At 38.6% G+C, this 20,480-nt stretch overlaps 1 protein-coding gene across 1 annotated transcript in view; it reads left to right on the forward strand.

The window, feature by feature from the left end:
• Positions 1-1,047: 1,047 nt before the first annotated feature.
• The window catches only part of LOC114036390, a 62,996-nt gene continuing 43,563 nt past the window's right edge, over positions 1,048-20,480 (forward strand). The window contains exons 1-3 of the mRNA XM_027852892.1: positions 1,048-1,101; positions 12,225-12,431; positions 14,661-14,915. Of these exons, the coding sequence (XP_027708693.1) occupies positions 1,048-1,101; positions 12,225-12,431; positions 14,661-14,915 (516 nt within the window). The remainder of the gene's footprint in view (positions 1,102-12,224; positions 12,432-14,660; positions 14,916-20,480) is intronic.

Genomic DNA, 20,480 nt, shown 5'->3' on the forward strand with positions numbered 1-20,480 from the left:
AAAAAGAAACAGGGGCCAGTAATTCACCCAAAAAGATCCCTGAGGGCCTTAGATTGCCTTAATTAAATTGAATTAAATATGTTACCTTAATTAAAAGCGTAATGTTACCTGTGTTTTCTAGTAGTTCTATTTATTTTGTTAAATATTTCCCGATTACTTTTTAATCTGTTTCAGGTTGCCTAGGGAGTATTGTGGGTCATGTCTGACACCTCCATATGATCATTTCACTTTTTCTCTATGTATGTATCTGTGGTAGTCATGCTTAGAGCAATCCATGAAATGACTAGTATGGATGCTGCCTTATTCTGAGTCTTTTTTTTGAAAAGTCTCCCTTACTGCCTTTATTATTGTTTTTATTTGGGACTCAGAGGATAATATGATGATAGATTTCAATTTGGAAGGGACCTTAGAGGCCATCTAGTTTAACCAACTGATTTCACAGATGAGTTCTCGGAGAATGAGAGGGGCAATATGAGTTGCCTGGGGTTATACAGTTTCAGAGGCAAGATTTGAACTCAGATCTTCCTACTCCATGTCCATCAAGCTTTCCATGGGATCAAGCTGCTTTTATATGTAACACAGTTCAACACAGATACTCTATAAATGTAAATCCTAGCTACAACCAGACTCTATTAAAGTTTAATAATTTGTTAATTATTAGGGAAAGATTTGCTATGTGCACGCTTAAACTCATTTTAATAGAACTTTGAGCTCTCCTTTGTGAGGTGGGAATTATGACTGTTACTTTAAATGGACATTTAATGAGGTTTTGATATTACCCAACTATAATGACAGCCTTCTGGAAGATTATATACCTGTGTGACCAGCCAACCAAGAGAACCTGGGGAAGGGGACAGCCCTGGTAATGGGAGCTGTGGGTGGTGGAGAAAGCTTGATTGGGCTCAAGGCACAGTAAGTCATCTTAGTTCTGTAAAGCAGACAGCCCTTAGACAGGGTTGACAAACGTAATGTGTGCCTCAGAAGGGAGATCAGTCTTTGGACAGACAAGCTTGTAGACTTTGAGACTTAGAAGGAACCTTAGAAGCCATGGCAGAGGAAACAGGCCCCAGCAGGCAAAGTGATGTACTCAAGGTCACCCAGGTAGCAAGTAACAGAGCCAGGTTTTGGCTTCTGGTCCCCTGACTCTAGTCTACTTTCCACTCCGGCTCTCATGGATTGGCCAACAATAGGTCCCAGCCCAAGCCCAGTTTAGTGGTCATTGTTTGGGCCTGATTGGCACAGAGTGAATGTAAATAGCAACTGTTTCTGTTTTGGCCAGAAAACTCGAGGGCCTTCCCCTCCCAGACTTTTTCTTTCTTTCTTTTTTATGACTAGGTAAAGTGGCCATTGTCTGCCTCATTTCTTTTTTCTTTCTTTCTTTTTTTAAATATGAAGCAATTGGGGTTAAGTGACTTGCCCAGTCACACTGCTAGTGAGTGTTATGTGTCTGAGGTCGGATTTGAACTCAGGTCCTCCTGACTCCGGGGCTGGTGCTGTATCCATTGTGCCACCTAGCTGCGCCCTCATTTCTTACCTAGCCTTAATCACTGAATGGGCTTTGCCTCAGTCAAACTGAGACGTGTTAAAAAGGCCAAGGTTTCCTACTGCATTCAGGGCCATTTCCAATCATCCTGATCTCTATCTTCCCTCTGGACCCAGATGACTGCCAAGGAGAAAGTGAGGCTGGTGACTTTGCACAGCTCTCCCTCACTTAAATCCAATTCACTTGAATGTCATGGCATCACCTCCCTGATGTTGTGGTCGTCTTTGGGAATGAAGGACAAACAACAACAACTTTCCATTCTACCACACTGACTTTCAAGAAATGTCTGCTTTCCCTGGGGAGGAAGCTGATAGAAAAGGTGATGTCTTATTGAGGCTCTTGGCCTCTCCAGAGATCGACTTTCCTTGTCAGTTTAGAATAATGGTAGATGAAAAAGCGGAACTCTAGTGAAGGATAGCCACAACTGATCCACGCATATGCTTCAAATAAGCCTTTCCCATAGAGAAATGTACTAAGATAATAATAATTTTCAATTCAATTCAGTAAACATTTATTAAGTGCCTACTATGTGCCAGGCACTGTGCTAAGCACTGGGGATCCAAAAAGAGGCAAAAGACAGTCCTTGATCTCAAAAAGTTTACAATCTAATGGAGGAGGCAACATACAAATATGTACAAAGCAAACTATATACAACACAAATAGGAAATCATTAATAGAGGGAAGGTATTGGAGTTAAAAGGGGTTGGGGAAGGCTTCCTTCAGGAGGTGGGATTTTAGTTGGAAGTTAAAGAAATAATAATAATAGTTATTATTATGATGTGTTATATCATGCTATGCTATGTTATATTTAACATGCTATGTTACAATTTATGTTGTAATTTAACATTATCATAATTATATATAATATAATAATTACATACCATATAATTATAATATATTTATTATTAATAATAATAATATGGTCACTTACATGGAACTTTAAGGTTTGCAAAGTGCTTTATATGTATCTTATCTAATAGCCCCCTCCTAATATAAAATCTTTGTCTCATTCTCATTTTCCCTCCATGGCTACTATTTCCTTGATCTCTCTTATATTTGACCTCTGGATTTCTTAAAAGAATAGTCTATAAATACTGCATACACTTTCTCACCAACCCCTCCTCCTTAACCCTTCCCAGTGTGGCTCCTAATTCTCCTATTCTACTAAACTGCTGTCTTTCTGAGTATCAGTGACTTCTTCATGATCAGATCTCTTGGCCTTATCTCATTTTCCCGTTCTTTGTGACCTCTCTGAAGCACTGGACATTCCTGAAGATAAGTCCTCTTGCTTTCTTGATGCTCTCCATCTCCATTGGCTTTTCTGACTCTGTTCTTTTCTGGTGGTTCTCCCTTATTTAACTAAACCTTAGCTGAGTCCTTAAATAAATGCATTCATTTCTTGAAGGTATAACAATACCTCTATTCTTTTTTTTCCCTTCTTTCTTCTCTATATCCTCTTACCTGGAGATCTCATCTAGAGTTTAACTTTTCCCTCTATGCAAATGATTCTCCAATCTATATCTCTAGCTTTCAAACTCTAGGCTGTGTTTCCAATGACATACTGCACAGTTCCACCCAGATGGGCCGCCTACACCTCAAAACGCAACATGTCTGAAATGGAATTCATTATCTCTACCTCCCCACACCCCTAGACCTGGCTCTTCTTCCTGACTTCCCTACTTCTGATGACTACACAATTTTCCTCATCACTCAGATTTGAAACCTGAAGGTCATCTCCCTGACACACATTATAAATCGAATCAAGTCCATTCCTTCTTTTCATTCTCAATGCCAGCAACCTAGTGCAAGACCTCATGACCTCTCCATTGTTACAATAGCCTCCCATTGATCTTTCTGCAGCCAGGTTCAATTTGCTCCAATTCAAAGCATGTGTTGCTATGAGATCATTCTTCCTAATTCAGAGATTTGAGAATGTCAGTTTCCCACTTATAAAAACAACCACAAAATCGTCAGTGGCTTTCCATTTCCTCATGAATAATCTTATCTTAGTATTCAAGGCTTTCTACAATTTAACCCCAAGTAATCTTTTCAACTTTATTTCCCATTGTTGTTGTTAAGTCATTTTTCAGTCATGAACTATTTCTTTTCCAGCTCATTTTACAGATGAGGAAACTGAAGCAAACAGGTTAAGTGACTTGCCCAGGGTCACACAGTTAGTAAGTATCTGAAGCCAGATTTGAACTCAGAAAAAGTCTTCCTGACTCCAGTCCCAGTGCTCTATCCACTATACCACCTAGCTGCCATATTTCCCCTCGTTCTCCTAGAAAATGTCTCACATATTCCCTTTTTTTATGCTTTTGCGTATCATTCCCTATACTTGGAATATCCCACCTCTTCCCCACCCATCACTTATTCATTTTAGTTCAATTCACAAAACATTTAAATGTCTGCTATATGCCAGGTTGGATATGGAAAAATGAAAAACTGATGAATTTAAGAAATTTTCAAGTAAGTAGGGAGATGAGACCTTTAGACTAGGAATTAAATGGTAGTTAGTATGTTTCATGCATATTCCAGTACTGAATTACTATCCATTGTAAAGCCTAATTTAAATTATTATTACTAATAATATTAATGTAGTAACATTAACAATAATATAAAAATAATAGCTAGTGTTCTCTCCAGGCTCCAGTGCTGACTGTTTGGACTTTCTCTCCCATTCACAGAAGCCTCCTCACTCTGGAAGTTTATTCTACCCCTGGATCTCACAATGAAAAGTACACCCTATCCTCTGATTGACTGGTTCCCCCCCCACCAAACCTTTATTTTAAAGCAGTCACCCTGGCCAGTCATGTCCTCAGTCCCCTCTAGACTCCACTCTACTCTCTGAACTTTCTCTACCATGCATTGGGTATATTCTTTCTTCCCCTCCTCACTTCCCCACTTTCAGCTTCCTTTTAAGTATTGTTTTCCCATATTGGAATATAAGCTCCTTAAGGATAGGATGGGCTTTCTGCTGGTCTTTGTATTCCCAGTGCTTAGCAAAATGTCTGGTATATAGTAAATACTTAATAAATGATTGCTGACTTGACTTAACTTGACTATCATTTACAGATATTATCTCATTTTATCCTCAAAACCACCTTGAGAGATGGGTTTTATTATTTTTAACCTCATTTTATAGTTGAGAAAACTAAGGCAGATAAAGGTTAGGTGACTTGCCCAGGGTCACATAATTTATGTGGCTAAGGCAAATGAGTTAGAGTCAGTAAATTAGGGTTTTGAGTACCTACTATATGTCAAGCATTGTGCCACACTCCAGGAATACCAAAAAAGTTTTTTTTTTTTTTTTTTTTTTAAAGAGGAGGAATAGTACAGAATTTGGAATCATAGAATTAATTTAAGTTCAAATTCTGGCTCTGCCACTTGCTGCCTGTGTCATTTATACTCACTGGGCCTTGGTTTACTTATTTGTAAAATTAGTAGATAACCTCTCAGATACCTTCTAGCTCTAAATCTATGATACAGAAAGCTTCCCCTAATTACCCTGGTGACTCTTCCTTTTGGTACTACCCATAGCACTTTGTTTTGTCTTTCTCTGATGCACTTATTATATGTAATTGTGTACTTATTTAACTAATATTTATTAAATGCCTACTAGATGCAGGGCACTGTGCTTGGCACTAAGAATACAAAGTCTAAACACACATTTCCTACCTTCAAGTTTATTGTGGGGATCAAATGTGATATTATACTTAAAAGGCTTTGTACACCTTGGCTATATACGTGACAGCTATTATTACCAGCACTGAGAACCACTGAAAGTTTTCTAGTGCTTAATGCACAATGCCTGCCACAAAGAGATAGGGACTGGACCTGTGATTTTGTTGGACTACAGAACTCCTTGAACTCCCCACTAGCCTTAGGGAGCTGTCCAGAGTACTTAGAGGTTGTGACTTCCCCAGGGTGACACAGCAAGTATGTGGTGTAGGTGGGACTTCAACTCAGGTCTTCCTGGTTCTGAGACCGTCCCTCTACCAAGTACCTCAATGATTGAAAAACCACAAAAAAGACTCTGGAATAAGAATGGAACTTCTAGGGGCCTTGATCTGTGAAAAATATGACGAATGAGGACAAAATCAAGAGAGATGAAATAAAAAGGAAGAATCTTTGTTGGTTACGTAGGGAAATGACTTTTTTATCTAAGGCCAAGGTGAAGGGGCAACATCCAGGATGGCTAAGGCAGTGGCAGAATGCAGTGTAGCCAGGGGCCAGAAGAGGCAATCTGGAGGGCTGGATCTAGGAAAGATGATTAAGAAGCAAGTTCAAAGGAGACCAGAAGCCTGAGGACCCTCATTTAATTGCTCAGCATCCAAACCAGTGCAGAAACCTGATGTTGGAGAAGTCCTCCCTTACTTGTAACTCTAGCTATTTCATGCTGTGTTTTTGTTGCTGTGCTGTTCATTTCTTAGTAAAGTTATAGCCCTTTAAATCTCTAAGCTTCTTGCACATTTGGAAGGAAGAAGGAAGCATAAAGTAGTAGAGGATTGGATTTGGATTCAGAGGTCCAGTTTGGAGGACCTGCGTTCAAATGTAAATCTGCTACTGTGTTATGATATTGGACCAGGAAGCTAAAAGCCTCACAAAGCAGTTGTAATAGATGATATCTAAGGTCCCTTCTGGCTCTAATTCCTTTGAACCATAACTAGATGTTTCCATCAACTGAGGAAGCATTGTATCTCTATTGCCCAAATTTGATGTTTAAATCAAGTAGACCAGCTCTAGACCTTAGGGAGACCTGGGATCATGAATATAGAACTGAAAGGGACCTCAGAGGTCATCTAGTCTAACTCCTTCATTTTTGCAGATTAAGTTGAGGACTGGATTAAGTGACTTGCTCCAGGTCACAAGGCAATGTTAGATGTGAGATTTGACCCAGATCCCCTGACACCAGAGCCAGATGTCTTTTTTTTTAATTCTAGCAAACTTTTATTTATTTATTTAAATTAATTTATTTTGATTTATCAACAATCACTTCCATATGTTTTTGAGTTTAAAATTTTTCTCCCCCTTCCTCCCCAAGATGGCACACGATCTGATATAGGCTATACATATACATTCCTATTAAACATATTTTCACATTAGTGATGTTGTAAGAGTTAGAACCAATAGGAGGAACCACCAGAAAAAGGAAACCAAACTCAACAGAAGAAAAAAAACAGCAAATAGTATGCTTCAATCTGCATTCAAACTTCATAGTTCTTTCTTTGGATATGGATAGCATTTTCCATCACGAGGCCTTGGGAGATGTCTTAGATCCTTATGTTTCTGGGAAAGGTTAAGTTTATTAATATTAGTCATTGCACAACATGGCTGTTAACGGTGTACAACATTCTCTTGGTTCTGCTCACTTCACTCAGCATCAGACCATACAAGTCTTTCCAGGTTTTTCTAAAGTCATCCTGTTCATCATTTCTTACAGAGCTCTTTCTGCTGTACCACTCCACCTGCTGTTTGGGTTCAAATCTAAGCTTTGTCATTTTAAGGTGAAAGACAGGGGTTCATAACCATCTTTATGTCATGACAGTGGCAGTTTGGTGAAGCCTATGGACTCCTTCTCAGGATAAATTCTAAAGTACATAAAATAAAATACATAGGATTACAAAGGAAACAACATATTGAAATTCAGTTATCCAAGTTTAAAAAAAAAAACCAAAACAAAACGAACAAAAAATAAATTCTTGGAACCCAGGTTAAGAATCTCTAAAGTCACCTTTGTGATTTCTGGCAAGATAATTAAATCTGCATCTTAGTTTCCTTATGTGTAAAATGAAAGGAGGGAATGAAGGAAGGAAGGAGGAAGAGGAGGGAGAAAAGGAAGGAAGGAGGGAGAGAAGGAAAGAAAGAAGAAAGGAGAGAAGGAAACAAGCATTAATTATATGTCAAGCACTGTGCTAAGCACTTTATAGGTATTATCTCATTTTATCCTCACAAGTCTGAGAGGTAAGTGCTATTATTGCTCTCATTTTGCAGTTGAAGAAACTGAGGCAAACAGAGGTTAAGTAACTTGCCCAGGGTCAGACAGGCAGCAAAAATCTGAGGCCAAGGGCAGCTAGGTGGTGCAGGAGATAGGGCTCCAGCCCTGGATTCAGGAGGACCTGAGTTCAAATGCGGCCTTAGACACTTGACACTTACTAGCTGTGTGACCCTGGGCAAGTCACTTAACCCCATTGCCTAGTCACAAAAAAAATCTGAGGCCAGATTTGAACTCAGATCTTTCTGACTCCAAGAGTGTGGACTAGATGATCTGTCAGGTGCCTTCCAGTTCTAACTGCATGACCTATGATAGAATGAGAAGCCAAGGAGAGAAGGAGCTGGATCCATTTGTGGACATTGATCTCTATCCCTGCTGTGATGGTCTCTGAACACTTCCCACCTATGCATCAGTCTCTCCTGGTAGTTCTGAACCAAGAAATTATCTGACTGTTTGTTTCTCTCTTTTTGGAACTCATGGAAAATTATTTTAAAAAATAGAAGTGGGGAAGAAGAGAAAAGGTTGCGTAGGTCAATTCTCATTTATTTCTTCACTTAGATGAAAAAAAAAAAAAGAAACTCATACATATGTATATCAGGGGTCAATGGAAGCTTGGTTGCCTAGTTCTGCAACAGAATGCCCATGAAAGTTAATGTTTAAAAACCAAGAAAAGAATGACTACCTCCTGTCCTCCATCTGTCCACCTCTGGTAATCAGCAAGATGAAACAAATCACTTTCTGCTCTACCTTCTTCCAGAATCAAACTTCATCTCCACCTTGCTCTGAAAGGGCAAGCTGGTGCCCCAGTAGGCCTACAGTCAGGAAAAGTTGAGTGCAAATCCAGCCTTAGACACTTATAATCTGAGTGATCCTTGCAAGTCATTTAACTTCTGTTTACCTCAGTTTCCTCAACAGGAACATAATAGTTAATAATAGCACCCACCTCCCAGGGTTGTTGTGAAGATCAAATCAGATAATATTTGTAAAAAGTGCTTAGCACAGTGCCTGACACATACTAGGTGCTCTATAAATACCTATTGCCTTCCCCCTACAATGCCCACAGTTTTGATATTTCTGTGATTTGTTTTGTGTGTTCTCCCCTAGATCAGTGATTGGCAAACTATGGCCCAAGGGTTAAATCCAGTCCTTGGCCTGTTTTTGTAGGGACTACAGAGCCATGCAAAGCTCTCAGTCAATCCTTGTCCTAGGTGATTAAAAAAACTCATGATTTCTCAAGTATTATTTTATTATATTTTGGTCCCAACACTTCCAGTTTTATAATGGAAGTCAGTGGGGAACATAGGATTTGATCTTCAGTAATTGGTTTGATGGACAGCCTTCAAGAACTCAGAGAAGCAGGTTTAATGACTTGGCCAAGGTTATAAAGGTAGGACATAGCTGAGCCATGTTTTTAACTCAGATGCTGTGACTATGACATCATTTTTCATCTCTAAAGGTTCTACCTCCCCCCTCCACCTCATCCTTTTTGCCCTGTGTGAGTGGAAGAAAATGGCTTTTTTTTCCTTTTAAGGTTGGCAGGGAATATTACAGTGTAGTGAGGCAACATGGTGAACTCGAAGTCAGGAGGATCTGGATTCAAATCCTACCTCAGATTCAGACTAGCTGTGTGACCCTGGACGAGTCACTCCACCTTTCTGACTCAGTTACCTTATCTGTAAAATGAAGAGATTGGACTCGATGACCTTCAAGTTCCTCCCCAGCTCTAAATCTATGATCTTAACATAACATCAATATGATATTGGATACAACTCTCTGTGGATAGGGTTCTTAACCTCAGGCCCAAGTTCTTGTTTGTTTTCTGATAATTCTATGTCAATATAATGAATTTCCTTTGTAACTGTATTTTATTTTATGTGGTAAAAACACTGTCCTGCAAAGGGGTCCATAGGCTTCACCAGATTGCCAAAGGGATCCATGACATTAAAAAAAAAAAAACAAGAACACCTACTCAATGGGTAATTTCCTTATTTGTTAAATGAAAGTGGTTTAATAAGATTGTCTTTAAGGTACCTTCAAGCAGCTCTGATTATCTCACAAGAATAAGGAGAAGGTTTCTTATTTTGAGGATAAGATAGATGGTAGTGTTGTTGGCCAGGAGTTATGGGGATAGTTCCTTCATTTTGATGATGGATTTATATTTGTTTCCAAAATTTTGAAAAGAGTATATTATATTCCTTGTCACTTCCATTTCAATCTCCTTTCACTATTTCCTCACCACTTTCGTAGGCTCAGTATCCATTTCATGTCCTCATTTCAGTTGGAAGTAGGCAAAAAGATAGTCCTAAATTGGTTTGCTGATTTCTTCCCCATCAGCATTGCTTGGGATGCTTAAGTTACCCAGGGGTCACGAAAACAGAGAGCTGTAATGTTGAGTAATGTGAGGCAAGACCCTCATTTTGAGAATTGCTAGAATACTTTTTCTTACACTATTCAAAAACTCAGTCCAAAAATCTTTGATATGCTTTTCTGATCTTCAATAGACAAATTGCTCCCCCAATCTATGAAACTATAAGGGTCAGATTCTTTAAGAGAGATGGAAAGAATTACACTGGACACAACCATTAAAGAAATCATGCTTCTCCCATTTATCCTCAGGATGACTTTGATCAATGACAGTGATCTGAATTAACGTGCCATCTGTCTGGCCTTTGGGAAGTTGGACATAAAACTATTTCTGTGTCCTTTGACTGACTCTGGCATTCTCTTTTATAACACTCCTATTTTCCCTTCCTGGAAGGAGAATGAGCACAATTGGTCATGCATATGTGGTCATACATATGGGAAGAGGAGGGAGAAAGCCCACAGGATATGCTCATGTAGCACATAGCTTGGATTAACTATCCCAACTTCCACTTGCTCTGACAGGTTGAGTTCTCAGAGGGTGGCTATTTCATCCTTCCATGGATCTAGAGGTACCCTGATGGGTTAGGTATTTTCTTTCTAATTCTAGCTCATAAGCCCTCATTGGTGTGTTTTGTTTTGTTTTGTTTTGTTTTGGTCAGGACTGTCAATTGATTATCAATCAGCTAGTCCTAATTCACTTTTAGAAAAGGGCATTTGCTAAAAGGATATAGTAAGAACAGCTGGTAAAAAATTCCCCCAAAGTCTGTGACATACCCTCCCATTAGTGCATACAAAGTCTAGGGGAAAGTGAGTTCAGGCTTAAAGAGTATGTGGCAATTGAGTTATTCATAGCTCCTAGAAAGCCCTTTTGCTGGAATCTTCAAAATATTCCTCTTAGGTTTGGAGTAAGAAAGGGTTGGCATTGTGGGCACAGAATGGGTTGGGTAACTACACACCAAACCCATAGACTACAAGAAGAATCTGAGCCTTTACCCTCAAGAGGCTGAGCAATGTTAGGTGCCATAGAACCCAAGAGGAGTCTTGTTTGTTATGTGGCTAATGCCTCAGTGCGCCCTTTGCTTTTGGGTAGAACTTTAAAGAGTTGGGGTGAATGTTTGCTGTATAGTAGTGGTGTCAAACTCAAATAGAAACAAGGCCAGTAAACCATATATAAGAATCCCTGTGAACCACACATTGATTTAGAAAACCATATGATGACACTATCTATGCTCTATTGTATTTTTATTTGTTTTGTTAGATATTTCCCATTTTATCTGAATCTAGTTCAGGCCACACTGGGGAGTGGTGAGGCAATCCACAGGCAAGGGGACAGCTAGATGGGGCAGTGGATAGAACACCAGCCCTGGATTCAGGAAGACCTAAGTTCAAATCTGACCCTCAGACACTTGAAAGTTACTAGCTGTATGACCCTGGGCAAGTCACTTCACCCCATTGCCTCTCAAAAAAAAAAAACAACGATCCACAGGCATGTACTGGACACCCCTACTCTATAGTACATACTCTGGTACTTAATACTGAATAGGATCAGGCACTATCCCTGCACCCTGTTGTTGAACTTTTTTTTTTAATCCCTATCTCATGAAATTTTAATATCCAACTCCAAATATACTCCTTTGGCTGTAAGCATTTACATTTAACAAGCATTAAGCACCTACTGTATACAGAGTACCTTCCTAGGTACTGAAACATACAAATTAGACAAAACACATGCTGTCATGGAGACCATAACCTAACGGAGTGATTAGAGATAAGCACAGATAACTCTAATGTAGAATATCACATTTTACCAATAGCAGAAAGTCAGGACACAAATTAATTGCCAAATGGGTTGTATGAACAGCGAAAGCTTTGTGTTCAGGGGAAGGCTATGGTGGTTTGGAATAGCTTTTCAGGGAAGATAGGGGATATTTAACTTAAGTCCTGATGGATTCATAAGATCTGGACAGGTAGAGGAAAGAGGGGAGGCTTTCTATGTACAGGGTTTGGAATGTGCAAACCATAATCAGGGTACTGTTGAACAAACCACTTTAGCTGGTGGGAAGTTCATTTTGGATGAGATCAAGTCAGAAAAGTAGGCTAGGGTCAGTTTGTGGAAAGCTTTTAATGCCATGGTAAAGTTGATAATACTAAAGGTTGCCCCATTTTCTGGGACCCTATGTTCTAAGTTGGTGAGCCTTCCTTTATTTTAATGAAGTTACTTTTTCATAAACATCCCTAGACCTGCTTACCAAGGTAGTTGTGTTTTCATTCAGACTCCTGTGAAAAATAGAGTCTATCATTTTGTCTTCTGTTTCCTCACAGGACACACTTAAGTGGCTTCCCAAGTCTCCCAGGTACTGTGTTGGCCCTAACTGGAACCTGCAGGATTCCCAGTGGAGCTCATTAAAAGGAAAGGAAAATTTTCACCAAGGTTTTCTGTACAAACTCAGACCATCCAAAGAAAACTGGAAGGAAGGAAGAGTCAGTCCAGAGCAAGAAGCAGAGGAGTTAGATGATCTATATGAAGATGTAAGAAGATTCACTTGTTACCTGTGTGATTTGGGACAAATCATTTAACCTCTCTGGGCTTCATTTTCTTCCCCATAGAATGAGAGGGTTTGCCCATATGGCCTTAAAGTTTCATTCTGTTCTAAATTTGTCATCCTTTGTTCCTAATATCTTTATAATCAGAAAAACATAATAATGCTAATAATAATAACTAGTATTTATGTTATACGGTGCTTTAAGGTTTATAAAGTGCTCTATGAATATTATTTTATTTGATTATATGTGTAAATAATAACCCTCCCCTGCAAAAAACAAACTGTTCTGTCTGCAACTGAACCAGTTAATTTATTAACAGTATACTAATACCTGCAGTCATAGAATTTACATCTGGAAGAGACTTTAGCAAATATCTGGTTCAGCCCTTTCATTAGAAGAAACTCTTGAATGAAAAGAGATGGAATTCTATTTACCTCCCCATCCCTCACTCCCCCGATATTGAAGAAATCTTATTCCTCTAATAATGGTGATGAATTTGTGTTGATCCATCCACATTCTCTGACCTGGTCCTCCTTGTTACAAAGGATATATCATCATCATTATCCCTAGCACTTATATGGCAATTTAAGGTTTGCAAAGTATTTTGCATATAGTTTCTCATTTTATCCTCACAACAACCCTTCAAAGTAGATGCTCTTCTAAGTGACTTGCCCAGATTCACACAGCTAGTGAGTATCTGAGGCTGGATTTGAACTCCAGTCTTTTTCATTTCAGGCCCAGGGCTATCCATCATACCACCTAGTTATTTATCACAATCTGGCTCTAGCCTACCTTTCCAAGCTTCTTCACATTCTTTTCCTTTGCACATAGGGAGAGGCAAAGTATTACAATGTCTCTGGAATCCAGGTATATGGGTTCAAATCCCACTTCTGATGTTTATCAGTATCCCCTTGGGGCAAGTCACTTAATTTTCCTGGGCCTCAGTTTCCTCTTTTTAACAACCTGCCTTTTTCAGAGAGCCATTCCTTATAATTAGAACTGTCGTACAAGCCTGTAACATTCCCAAGTGCCCCCAATCAGATTAAAATGTAATTGGGAAATATTTAATGAAATAAATAAAAATGCAATAGAATATATACATATAATGCTAATATATGGTTTTCTAATTCAATATGCAGCATCAGGGATCCTTATGTATGGTTTAGTGGCTGCTTATAAACAAAGAATGAAAAAGAGAAAAATTGATTAGTAAAACTAATTAACACATCAACAAAATCACATGTCATATGCAGTGTTTTATACCCTTTGTCCCCTACGCAAAGATGAGAAGGATATACATTCTAATATCTCTTCTTTGCAAAACTTAAATTGCTATATAAATGCTACCTATTCTTTAAGTCCAGGGAAGGAGACTTGGGTTTTCAAAGGGCAGAAATGAAGAGATAGTGTCTTCTTGGCATGGCTAAAGGCAAAGAGATGAGAAATGGGATTTGCATGTACTGATATTTTCTAATCAGCTGGTCCCCTTTAAATTTGTTTTGAACTTTCCATCCTTGGTCTGCCCGCTCTGGTCTAATATTAGTATTTGCCTCAGAGAATTTAGCCACAACTTCTTCCTCCCACTGATGTGATTTGAGCAATTGACTGGGCATTAGTTGTGACTTACCTGGTCTGTTTGGTTCAGCTTCTCCAAGAGAAAGTCCTTTTCAAAGAACTCTGGGATCTTAGGGGATGAAAGGTACCATTTTTCTTTTGCTATTGCTTAGGGTTTCCTTTTCTGTATTATAATTCTTTATAGCTGTGAATCTCATTCTCCCCTGAGCACTGGGATAGTGTCCTCCTTGGCACTGTGCGCTAGTTGTTTTTGATTTAAAAAACATGATGGTTGGGGAGATCAGGCTTGACTTTTCTGTTCATTGTCAATTTCTTTACAGGTTTTACTACATCCTCTCTGGGCGTCTTCATTAAATATTTACATTTTTTATACTATTTGGATTATTTTGTGGAGAACCTATAGAAATAAGTGAATTTGTAAATGTAAAACCCAAAAGGTTCAGACATAGCAGTACCCTCAGCAAGCATGAAGGGCACAGGTGCAAAAAATACGGTTCCAACCATGGGAAATTTGATGAAAGCATTACAAAATATCCAATTATATCAAAATACAGTTATTGAAATATATATTTAAAGTTCATTAATCCCATATTAAGAACTGCTGTGATTTTTCCTCTTTGCTTATACAAACCACGACAGGAGCCTGTAGTCAAGATTTCTAGCAGTCTCTTTGATCCCAGAGAGATCAACAGGGACCCAAGAACCACCTGGATAGGTTCTCATGAGAGGCATAAAACAGCAGTAACAGGAGGGCTGCTTGCTGAGGCTAAAGGGAAGGGGCAGATTTCTCTCATCCCTCCAGCTGACCAGTTTTACACCAGGAACAACAGGTTCTCTGAAGAGACCCAAGGTCACATTCCAGGAGCCAGAGAGCTGACACAGCAACACTTGAAGGTAAAGTATTCTGATCCAAAAAAATGTAGTCAACTCCCATCTTCTCCTTGCATGCTTGTTCAGTGTGATGACCTCAGTATGTTCCCTTCCCCCCCCCCCCCAGTAAATTAGAAAAATAAAGCATGCTTTTTTGTAAAATATTTTTCTGCAGCCCCCAACTCAGGAATTAGGGTGCAAAGTACAAAGCAGGCCATTGTTAGGCCCTTTTTAGTCATGCTCTGTTATCTACTAGTTGTGTGTCTTTGGACTAATCACAGCCTTTCTAGATTTCCATTTCTTCATTAGCAAAATGAGAGTTTTAGACTAGGTGTTCCAAGGTCCCTTCTAGTTCTAAATAATACTTTTTAAAGTTTAAAGTTTGACCTACATGCATTATCTCAGCTGATCCTCATGACAACTCTGTGAGGTAGGTACTACAGGGCTCTATTCCTATCTTGGTTTTACAAATTAAAAAATGAAGACCCAGAGAAGTTATATGACTTGACCAGAGTCACTAAGCTACTAAATGTCAGAGATATATTTTGAAACCAGGTTGTGCTGGCTCCATGTCCAGTACTCTTTCTACTGTATGATGCTGTCTTGCCTATGATCTCTTGCTTTGTAAACTAGGCAGGACAATTTATTTGATGGTTAGCTATTATTATTATTAATCCACCATTATTGAATATCGAAAACCCCAAATGCCATAACTCAGAACTAAAAATGATCAGACATTAGTGGACCGTCATTGCAGAACTTACTGCACCTTCTACAACACAAATAGTAGCTAATATACTTATTCAAAACTAATCCTACATTTAAGGTTGTTTAAACCAGGGAGGAAAATACTGTCAGTCCTCTAGGAATTTACAGTTTTAACTTAGTCAAGGAGATTGGAAATATACCAGTTGAGATTGCGATTGAGTCTCAGGTGTATAGGTCCTCCTTCATTTCCATTTCTAGTCATTCGCCTGGGAATGAGATGAGCACAGAATGGAAACATTAACTCAGAAATTCCACTTACTTTTTCTGTGTGCCTTAGGGTATTCATTTTTTTGGGACTAATATTATTATGTGTGGTTTCTCTAAAAGAGAGGTGGAGGATAAGATGGGAAATTCAACGTGTTAGATTTAAGTACTTTTGAAAAGTAGGACAATCTAGGGTTGTGAGTCAGAAAGAAGAGTGCCGAAAGCACAGCAGCATCTGAGGCATCAAATGAGAGAATATTTGTAAAAAAGTGCTTGGCAGAGTACCTGACACATAGAAGGTGTGATAGAAATTCCTATTTCCTTCCCTTCCCGTCCTGTTCCACGATCCCTGTGAGAATTGTAAGAGATCTTTTATACCCATAGGAAACAGAAATTGGTGGTCCCTCTCTACTTTCCCTTCTTTGAATGATTTTGGATTATACCAACCTGACACTACAGTATGTCATCTTTATCTAGCATGAGAAATTTGTTGTTGAGTCATTTTTCAGTCATGTCTGATTCTTCATGACTCCATTTGGGGTTTTCTTGGCAAAGATATTGGAGTGATTTGCACTTTCCTTCTCCAGTTCGTTTTAAAGGCGAGCAACTGAAGCAGGCAAGGTCACACAGCTAGAAAGTGTCTGAGGCCAGATTTGAACTCATGAAGATGAATTTTTCTGATTCCAAGCCTAATGCTCTATCTACTGTGCCACCTAGCTGCGCTTGATGCATGGAAAATTAGCACTATCTAAAAGTAGAATGGAGATAATGAATTCTCCCTCACTGGAGGTCTTCACTCAAAAACTGCATGCTCGCTCATTGAATGTGCTGTAGGAAGAATTCTTGGCCAGAGCTAGATGGCCTCTAAGGTCCCTTCTAATTCTGTGGATTAAAGGACAGAGTCTGCAGAAAGTTTGGGGCCCAGAATGGCAATGAAACTCTTAATAATGAAAGCTACAAACGCTGGAAAGGGTCACTGACAGGATATTAGATTTTTTTCCTTTGGAGATTTCTAAAAAGAAGACTTCTAGACTGATTTGACTTTGGTAGTATAGAAAGGCAGAAAAATAGACTGAAAGGAATTTCTCAAATTTTGAAAAAGGGGAATAGAATAGATTTCACAAACAATGGGTTGGTTCATTTGACTTTGATTTCTGGAAAAAAATTTAGAATGTATTGTCAAACAAGGGGTTAATTAACATCTAGAAAATAAAAGAGCAATCATAAAGAATTGGCATGGCTTTATAAAAAATGACTTATGCCACCCTAGTCTGTTTTCTCTTTTTAACAGAGTGACTAAACTGGTAGATCAGGGAAAAGATGCAGAAATTCTTGATATAGATCTAGATATGCTATAGATATAATGGACCTAGATTTTAACAAAATATCTCATGCTATTCTAATGGAAAAGGTGGACAGATGTGGGGGAAGGGAACAAATATTTATTAAGTACCAACTATGTGCTAGGAGCAGCTAGGTGACACAGTGGATAGGACACTGGTCTTGGAATCAGGAAGATTCATCTTCATAGTTCAAATCTGATCTCAGACACTTTCTAGCTGTGTGACCCTGGGTAAGTCACTTAACCTTGTTTGTGTCAGTTTCCTCATCAGTAAAATGAGCTGGAGAAAGAAATGGCAAATCACTCCAGTACCTTTGCCAAGAAAAGCCCAAATGAGGTCAGGAAGTGTCAGACATGACTGAAAAATAACTGAACAACAATCCTAAGTGTTTTTACAAATATTATCTCATTCGATCCTTGCAATAAACTTGGGTGATAGGTGCTATTATGATCTCCATTTTACAGGTGAGGAAACTGTAGTCTATAGAAGTTGTCATTTTCCCAGGGTCATACAATAAGTGTCTGAGGCTGGATTGGAATTCAGGTTTTCCCTAGGACTCTGTCTGCTCTGCCAGTATATCAAGATGGATTCAGAACTGGTTGAATGGTCAGAATCAAAGGGTCATGAATCATTAATGGTTCAATGCCAGTTTGGAATGAGGTGTTCAGTGGGGTACCTAATGTATTGGCTTGACCCTGTGTGGCTTAACAAGTTTATCATTGACTTAAAGGGATATGTTTTTTTATCAAATTTATAGATGATACAAAGCTGGGAGGAATGGCTAACAACGAGTGACTAAGCTAAGATCTAAAAAAAGTTCTAGAATGTTGTACTGAATTGAGTAAGATGAAATTTAACAGGATAAAAATGAAGTCTATACTTAGGTTCAAGAAATCATCTTCATAAGTACAATATTGGTCTAATTTCCTCTGCCTTGTAATTTTGTTATCTAACTTACCTATCTAATCGGTTTATCTCTATTAATTTACTTATTATTCAGTCATTTATATATTTATTTATGTAAAGGCATTTATGCTTTTTAGATGTCTTGGTACTACTTTTTCATTTTATTATTTCCCCTGTTGATTTATCTGATTTTGCTGTAGGTTTTAGTGGAATTTCTTCATCTGGAGATCTTTGTATTCTTAGTCTTTTCCCCTTTCTATATTTACAAATATTTATTTGTTTTAATCAGGCAAAATTTGCCTTGTCACCCTCCCACTATAACATCTCCCCTATTCCCAACTGAGAACACAAAAAAACCAGAATCCTATTAAAAAGGTATAGTTAAAATAAATTTTAACATTGGACATGGCCAAAAAGAATTTGTCTCTTTCTCCATTCTGAGTCCTTTACCTCTCTCTCTGGAGGTGGGTAGTTTTATCATTTGTTCTCTGAAATCACAGTTGGTCATTATGCTGATAAGAGTTCAGCACAATAGTATTCCATAATATTTATATATCATAAGTTGTTTATTATCTGTTCTCCAATTTATAGGCATCTTCTCACATTCCCATCCTTAGTTGCCTCAAAAGAAATAAAAAAGAATACATCCTTAGAGTTTGTTTTGTTTAGGACTAATCCCTTCCTTAATCTGCTCTCCCTATAATTGCTCCTCCAACCACTCTATTTTTTATCCTATTTTTTTTTATTGTGAAATGCATTTCTTTACCAAAATCTCTGTCTCTCTGTCTCACTCTCTGTCTCTTTCTTTTCTTCCTTCTTTTGACCAGTTCTTCCTCCTTGTTCTGCACCCTTATTATGTGAGATAATTTTCCCTAACCTTCCTTTCCTCCCCTCTCCACTCCCACCTCAGGTATTCCTCATCTCCTCTCTTTCCATTCCTTTCTTAAGGTCATCAAGACATAACAGAACCATTCCCAGGCCTTGTCTAATTGGACTCCCTCTATGAAACTTGATGATGATAGAGATCAGAAAGGACAAATGTATCATCTCCCCATATTTGAATGTAAGCAGTTTATCCTTATTTAGTCCCTATTTCATTGAAGATCCATTCCTCACATCTCCTTCCCCCCACAGTGTTATACTCTTAGTAGGTAAGTTGGCCATAAGCTCTGAGCTGGGAGTCTGAGCCAAACCATTGCCACTGCTGGCTTCTGACATTCCTCCTTTCTCCATGTACCGCCCAGGGCTTCCCTACCCGGGAAAGATAACCCCACCTCAGGGGCTTTGCATACCTCTCCTTCTCACTCCCCTCTGGATCTGAGACCCAGGGTTGGGGAGTGGGTGGTAAAGCTGCCAGTAGGCACTTGGTTTCTGTGGCTCATTATTGTGTGCTGCCGATACTATTATGCAAAAGAACTATTAAATGACCACTGTGAACCCACAGACAATATGAAAGTAGAGATAAAGACCAGGTGATGATCTTCACTAATTTAAAAATATTAATAGCTGTTTGTATTAGAGTGAGTTGGTAATGTCTGCTGGTCATGATACTGGAATAATTCAGTCCTATTCTTATTAATTATAAATTCTGGCAAAGTACCATTTTCTGTGCAGTCAAATGGAGAATCTTGTATTAGCAATCCTTCTGGAACAAGACTTCTTCCTATTTTTAGAAAAAGATGAGGTCATTCATGATCTTAGATAATTGAAGGGAGATACAAGTATAGGAGAGAGATTTTGTTTGAAATTTGCATCATTCATGTATTTCTTTGGAAGCATTTGTCCCTTGGGCTCACAGAAGAAATGAGAAAGTTATCTGCAGTTGCCTTCAGAGACAGAGACTCATATCTGTCCAAAGCCCTGAACCTTGGGACTTTTTGATGAAGGCATAGTCATAGGCAGAGTTCTTGGTAAGCCACTTAAGGGTCAATTGATGATTAAAGAGGCACTTGTGATTAGTTTTACTCAGTCTACTTTTGTAGACTTGTCCCTTCTCTTATTGGGTTTTCCCCATTGTAGCTAGGGATAGAAAGACAAAATTTCTCCTATCTTCGCTTTGGGGTTAGAGGACATGAAGGTCATGACATTGTTCCTGTGGAACTTGGATCTGAAACTGTCAGTTCATAAATGGAGCTCCTTTCTGTCTAAGTATTAAGTGATCTATCTTTGAAAAATCTTCTCTCTGGGTCTCAGCTAGTGCCTTCCCTTTCATAGTTATTGTCTATCTGCCTTGTATCTTGTTCATAGCTATACGCACACTATATATGCATATATGTATATAGGTAGGTATCCATCTATCTATACATCCATCATCTATCTATCTATCTATCTATCTATCTATCTATCTATCTATCTATCTATCTATCTA

This window comes from Vombatus ursinus, unplaced genomic scaffold (genome assembly GCF_900497805.2).
Source record: "Vombatus ursinus unplaced genomic scaffold, bare-nosed wombat genome assembly UNPS02009835.1, whole genome shotgun sequence".
Taxonomy (NCBI): Eukaryota; Metazoa; Chordata; class Mammalia; order Diprotodontia; family Vombatidae; genus Vombatus; species Vombatus ursinus.